General features: G+C 47.2%; 2 protein-coding genes across 2 annotated transcripts; both read right to left on the minus strand.

The window, feature by feature from the left end:
* Positions 1-1,074: 1,074 nt before the first annotated feature.
* Positions 1,075-2,711, minus strand: LOC100502429 (uncharacterized). The gene has a single exon (XM_020546594.3). It carries the CDS (start codon positions 2,353-2,355, stop codon positions 1,429-1,431), a length of 927 nt encoding a protein of 308 aa, XP_020402183.1. The 5' UTR covers positions 2,356-2,711; the 3' UTR covers positions 1,075-1,428.
* A 161-nt stretch (positions 2,712-2,872) lies between these two features.
* On the minus strand, positions 2,873-5,568 carry LOC103641763 (G-type lectin S-receptor-like serine/threonine-protein kinase At2g19130). Its single transcript, XM_008665096.4, has one exon. It carries the CDS (start codon positions 5,435-5,437, stop codon positions 3,065-3,067), a length of 2,373 nt encoding a protein of 790 aa, XP_008663318.1. The 5' UTR covers positions 5,438-5,568; the 3' UTR covers positions 2,873-3,064.
* Positions 5,569-6,790: the final 1,222 nt, after the last annotated feature.

The raw sequence follows: 6,790 nt of genomic DNA on the forward strand, positions 1-6,790 counted from the left end.
GTAGACATTTTCAAGTGCTCAAACACCCAAGTGCTTAATAGAATCACTCGGTGATTAGCGTAGGTGCTTTGCGAAGTGCTTAGGTTAGTTAGACCGCATTAGCGCTTGCTCTAGGTGAATCCTAGTTAGTTGAGTGAGTTTAGACAAACCACACAACCCCTCGGCTCTTGCGTGGGCCGTTGAAATTGTATCGGGTGGGGCGAGAGTCTTGCGAGACCGTGACAACCGTGTTTGTGTCACGGCTGCCACCGTGTACCGGAGGGAACGAGGCCCACGGCGTTTCGGCCGGAAGCTCGATAGTGGAGACGGCGGGGAGCGTCCGAGAGGAGCCGGAAGCGGAGCACCACTTGCGCGTGGAGAAGGCCCGTGGCTCTCTACGGAGTTACTCGACCGTGGTGCTTGGCCCTCGCGTGGGCTTCCCTTTGCGTAGGGGCACCAACGAGGATTAGTCGGGACCTTGCGTGGTTCCGGATACCTCGGTAAAAATACCGGCGTCATCCACGAGAGTTTGCTTCTCTACTTAGCTCTTTACATTCCGCATTTATATTAAGCATTTAAGTTTCAATCTTGTAGTCAGACTTATCTAGTGTAGATTGAAACTTAGCCTTTGCGGTAGAGATAGCAACACTTAGACAAAACCTAGTTTGCACATTCTAGTTTTGATTATTTGCATAGGTTTTGCTCTAGGGTTTTAATTGTGGCCTAGTTTAGTAAAAGCTTTAGAAGTCCTAATTCACCCCCCCCTCTTAGGCGTCACCCGTTTCCTACAGTACCAACCAGGCCACGGAAGGGAGGGGAAAGCCCAAACCGTGCCAGATTTGATTCTAGTTCGGATCAAAATGAACAACTCCAATGGGCCACATTGAATTCCAAACTAGACCAATTTATTCCATATGAAAGGCCAAAAATAGGACGATCCGTCCGAAATGAAAGATGCCTAAGCTTGATACAACTGGCCAATTGAATATCTCCCCCTATGTTGTGTTATATTGGTCTATTCTTATAAAATGCTTTAGTCTTTGTTTGGCTACTTTAGTATTGATTTCAATCCACGTGTATTGAGGTGTAATGTGGTGTATATTATTTTAAATTACACCTTAATCTACTTTAATACATATAGATTGAGAGCGATATTACAGTAACCAAACTAGTCCTCCCTGAACCGCATCAGGCCCCCACGTTGCCTCCCGCACGGGCGACTTGGCCGGTAACCCTAGCCACCACACCTTCTCCCCATCCCTCCCCTCTCCCACTATGCTGCCATCGAGCAGGCCGCCAGGATGGCAACGGCTGGGCCCTTTGGTGGTGTGGTGGCGCGAGTTGGCGCCTCGTGAGGGCTCGTAGCTGGACGGGCCTTAGCCTGAGCAGTGGTGGATCCGCGGGATAGAGCTCGGCCGGAGACAGATCCGTGGGGTGGTGTTCGCCGCGTCAGCCGGGAAGGGGCTCGACACCGACGCGGCTGTCGAGGGCGGAGAGGAGTTCAGTGCAGGCACATGGCTGCCGGAGATGGGAGTGGATGGTTGGAGATGGCCCTCGGTGTCGATGCCTCGACGGTGCTCGTGGTTGGCCGGTTTTGGCAGACCTCGTGCAGGGCTTGGACGTCGACGCTCGGGGAGGGGCGCGGGCGGAGAGGACGCGTCCAGTGGTCTGGCGGGGTGTGTCGGCAGGGCTGCGCAACCGGCCAAAATGGCGGCGATAGGTCCTCTCGTTTGGTTGCATACGACAGCGCCGGGGTGGCGTTGGCCGGCAGCGGCAGGGCCTGGCGCAGGGTGGTGGTGCTGGTTGGCTTCGGTGGCCGACAGTCGGCATCGGCTCTGGCGCGCGCGCGACAGTGTGGCGCACGTGGCCAGGTGTTGCCCGGTTCTGTGTGCCCAATCTGTGTGCCCAGCCAGAGAGGATGGTGATCATCGCAGCTTTGCGGCTGCTGCGGCAGCCGGCGTGTCGATGCCCCTCTAAAGGGTTTGTGCGAGATGTTAGGATGACAGCGAAAGCTGCATGCTTTGTCCCTAGGTCTTGGCATGACGATGTGCTGGGGATTTCTTGGGCGAAAGTCTCGGCGACGGTGATGCTTGTGGACGCCGCTTCTCCTGTTGAGGGCGTCGCATTCTTCAACACTGTCTTCTTTCGATGAAAGTTCGGTCCATCTTGGACAAGCGACGGTAGTGTCCTAGACATCACTCGCTTACTGAAGGTGTCGTTATTAAAGTTCTTCTCGGCCACGACATCACCCTCGATTGTTGTTTTCGCTTCTCGGCGTCTGGTATGCGTGTGAAGGTGGGGCTTTGCAACGTGAAGTCGAAGGTGTTGCTTCAGGTGATGTGGCTCGACAATGATATCATGTGGCGAAACCCCCATTCTTCGTGGACTGGATTGTTTCGGAGGTCGAGAACTTGCCGGGGACCGGACAGAGAATTAAGCTCGTTGGTGAAGAATCGAAGCTGTCTCACATGTGATGTGTTTAGACTTGGTAACGACGGCGCACTGTAGTCTTTCTCCTTATGTGATGGTGTTTGGATGTAGGCGTCGTCGTGTTCCTTTAGCCATGTATAGCCTGTCTCGAGGAGTTACAACTGCTTGTTCCTTATGTTGAGCTCGACAACGATGATACTGGATGGGTTGGAGGGTTGCCTTTGTTTAGACTGTCGTGTAGTCTGTGTAGGTTTCAGACCCGATTTTTCTTAAAACTGGATTAATTCTATTTTTCTTAATTGGAAACAGAGCTCTTGTCATCACGTTTAAAAAAAAGATACCTTATAAATAAAAGGAAACTGAATGGACTGTGATCTACATAGGCTGAAATATTGTCGGATGTCTTACTGCTATTCTCATGGCACTTATTCCTTTTGAAGTAATGAAACCTCAGTGCCTTAACTGTTCTCAAATTTTAATTTATGATTTCTATATCAAAGAAAATTGTAAAATTTAAATGATACAACACTGTAGTGAATTACACTGCGGTAGATGAGCATAATGATTGCTGAGCATTGCTCTATTTCGACTCAGCTTGTGCTTTCAAAAATCACAATGTAGTTCTGGATGAATGCTATTGCTATAATTTGCAGGGTTATGAGCTAATGTATTCTCCATCCACTAGTTGTTTTAAAAATACCGGTACTGGGGCCGCGCTGACATCTTGAATGTCCTGCAGGATTTGAACTATCTGTCGCATGGTTGGCCTGTGAGCCTCATTGTCCTGAATGCACCAGCATGCAACCTTGCATGCTCTCTCTAGCTCTTGAAAATTCACGGCACTTAGTCTGGGATCCAAAATTTCAGAAATGTCACCTTCACTTATCCTTATTGCGGCCCACACTGGAAAGTACCTTATGGCTCCGCTCTCCATCAATTCTGAATTCCTTCTGCCCGAAATGATCTCAAATAGCATCATTCCATAGCTGTACACATCTGCTTTTGGTGTTATGGGCAGACCTCCAATCCACTCTGGTGCAAGATACCCTGCTGTTCCTCTCATAGTTGTCAAGGCCCTGCTAAAATGTCTTTCCATAAGCTTCGCCAGACCAAAGTCAGCCAGTTTCGGACTGAAGTTTACATCAAGAAGTACGTTTTCAGGCTTTATATCACAATGTATGATGCACTCCTGACATTCATCATGGAGATACTGTAATCCCTTTGCAACACCTAGAATAATTAAAAATCTGGTGTTCCAATCCAATATCTTTTCATCCTTGAAGAGATGAGCATCTAAAGATCCATTCACCATAAAGTCATACACCAACATCCTTTCAGCCCCTCTCAAGCAGAACCCAATGAGGTGGACTAGATTGTTATGGTGAATTTTCCCTAAAGCCCTCACCTCGGTGTGAAATTGCTTCTCTCCTTGTTTCATGCCTTGAAGCTTCTTGACAGCTATCGGTTTGGAGTCTGGGAGCAATCCTTTGAACACTGAACCAAAGCTACCTTGCCCCACTCTATCTGAAAAGTTCTTTGTGCAGTGCCGCAAAAACGAGTAATCATAGACGACGAGAGAGTAATTATCTGAGAATGCCTTTCTAGATGAAGTCCTTTGAAACATCTTAACTGTTATGCTAAGAGCACATAGTGCCATAAAAATACTACCCAGCACTGCAAATAGCACAATTAGCCTCAGATGGTGTGCCTTTTTTTCGCTATCTTGAACTACATGATCAGATGCTGCAAGACGTATATACATATCTGAACCATCAGTATTACCATTAGGTAGTTGTTTAAGATCCCAGAGTTCACTATTCCAGATATTGCAATCCTGCTTGTGTGCATATGCAGTGCAAGAGCAATTACTCAAGCATATAGATCTGCACCCCTCCATGCTTTGGACTTTCAGTTTTACTGGGTTTTGTGAAAACTTGATGTTAGTGATCTTGAGAAACGCATCACTCTCCTTTATGGCACTTGATATATTTGACTCAGCACATTGGATATCTGTTTGCCTAACACATCCTTGACTCCATGCTCCAAGACGCCAACTTCTTGAGGAAGCTGGTCTGAAACCTGGCAAGCAGAAGCATTGCTCATCAGAACCTGTCCTGCAGACTCCAAAAGGCCCGCATACAGAATATACGTCACATAGAGCTGCAGGAAAATACCACCCTGTTATCCATTCCTCCGAATCATTGGACCATGTGAGACGTTGTAGTTGGCCATTATTGCTTAGAATTACTCTTGTGATTACTGACACATCCTTCGTAGTCCACCGAAACTTAAGCTCGCGACTGTTGTTAACGAAGTCATATATGTAGTCACTCTTTAGTGGCATTCCAGGGATGGACGTGAATGCTTTGCCTGTCCAGTTCCCAGATTGCCAGTAAACTTCCGAGTGATTCCATATTGACACATATTGGCTCATCGTAACAAGATCTGCGTGATAGGAGAAAGGACCTGGTGCAGGATCTTCTTGGTTCTTCCAAGAAACACTGTCCTGATATTCATACGTGATCTTGTCTATGCCAAACCACTGCCCGCTCACTACCGTGTCTGTTGGATGATCAAAGCTTTGCCAGAAAATATCAGAAGAGTTGTATTGATCTCTTAGGATAAGGTTTCCACTATCAAGGAGAACTGCAGTGCTAGATCTACTTGACTTCCTTGTGCTATTCGATGACCATATGGGTGCTCCTAGAGAGTTGAGTACTAAATTTCCATCCATAGTTATTGCAAGTTCTGGAGATGAAGCATTTGAAACAGGTATATCCCGATTGGCCACCCAAATAACAGTCCTCTTTGAAATAGTCCTGAACCAGATACCAACATAAAAGTTCCCATTATTACCTGGGGAGAAGAATCCAAGCTCAAAATTCCCTTCTTTTGACACAATAGTTATATCGCCTGATAGAGGTTGGGTCCTGGAGATAGTATCAGTCGCACCAAATGTAATTGCGCAGAAATGGAGAAGAAATATGGGGAGAGTAATGGAAGGATGTGTCTTTTTGAGCAAAGCCATCACTCTGCACGGAAGTGTTGGACGTCTGGTGTTCAAGAATTTTATGCACTACTAGGGTGTTATCTTGGTCAAGCAGAGCGTGCTTTGATTTCTTTGCTCTTTGCTGTCAGCCTTCTTATTTGACTTGACTTCCCTTCACTTCTGAAATGGATGTCTTAATTTTTCTTTCTGAACTAATGGATGTAGTTGTTCCACATGGCACAAGCACAACCGTTCGATGATGTTTGTTAAGACATGAAACTCACTCACAGTTTAGTTAGGATAACTCTAGCAATAGCCTACAAATCGAGGCTGCAACCTTTTGTTTTTCTTTTTTTTTTCTTACTTATTTGACCCAACAAGAATTCAAACAATAATGTTACAAGTTTGACAGAAAAAAGCCCCAGACCCGCTCACGTCGCCCTGTTTGGGCGGCTCGGGCAGCAAATCCTAGCCGCCGCCGCCGCCTTGGCCTCACTGCTGCCAGAGCAGGGCCGCGGCGCTTCCCGCACGCCCTGTGTGACGCCCCTGGCCGCCGACTGGTATCGCCTAGGCGTGAGCCACATCCACCGACCCGACAATACTCAGGTATAGAGGTTTCAACTGTTTTTTGTTTCTGTCTTTTTCTGTTCAAATCCTCTCTATTACAGACTCTTATACCCAAAACGTTGGGCAGGCTAAACCTAGGCCCAAATACACGAGATTACTGCTAATGACTTAGCTAACCAAAGCCCAACACAGATGAAGAATACAATACAACTCTCTATATCTCCGTGGTCGTCACATTTGCCCCGTCCACAGAACCTGCTTGTCCCCAAACACCTGCATCTGGAAACTTCTGACGAAGCACATAGTAATCTTCCCATGTGGCCGATTCCTGAGGAATGTTGCTCCATCGGATAAGCACCTGAGACACTGCCTTGTTTCCCTTTTTGACCAATCTGCAGTCTAAAATCTCCAAAGGAACCACACCTTGTTTACTCAAATCCTCATATCTGGGCAAGGTGGAGAAGACAGGCACATTGTTGGGAGTGAAAGCTTTGAGCTGAGAAATGTGAAACACCGGGTGCACCTGCGCGTCGGCTGGCAGTTCCAATCTATAAGCCACTTCCCCAATTCGTTCAAGCACCTTATAAGGACCATAAAACTTGAAAGCCAACTTGGGACATGATCTGTTGACCACAGAATGCTGAGCATACGGCTGTAGTTTCAGTAGAACCATTTCTCCAACTTGAAACTGGCGTTTAGTCCTAATCTTGTCAGCATACAATTTCATGCGGTTACGAGCCTCAACCAACTTTCCCTTCAACAGCTCAGTAAACCTTGCTCTATCAGCTAATAGAGCTGATACATCCTCATCAGTCCCAACTGGAA

This window comes from Zea mays, chromosome 1 (assembly GCF_902167145.1).
Source record: "Zea mays cultivar B73 chromosome 1, Zm-B73-REFERENCE-NAM-5.0, whole genome shotgun sequence".
Lineage (NCBI taxonomy): Eukaryota > Viridiplantae > Streptophyta > Magnoliopsida > Poales > Poaceae > Zea > Zea mays.

Bases quoted from the DNA above. Each gene is read 5' to 3' on its own strand.
- LOC103641763 (XM_008665096.4), bottom strand. From the start codon at position 5,437: ATGGCTTTGCTCAAAAAGACACATCCTTCCATTACTCTCCCCATATTT.
- LOC100502429 (XM_020546594.3), bottom strand. From the start codon at position 2,355: ATGGGGGTTTCGCCACATGATATCATTGTCGAGCCACATCACCTGAAG.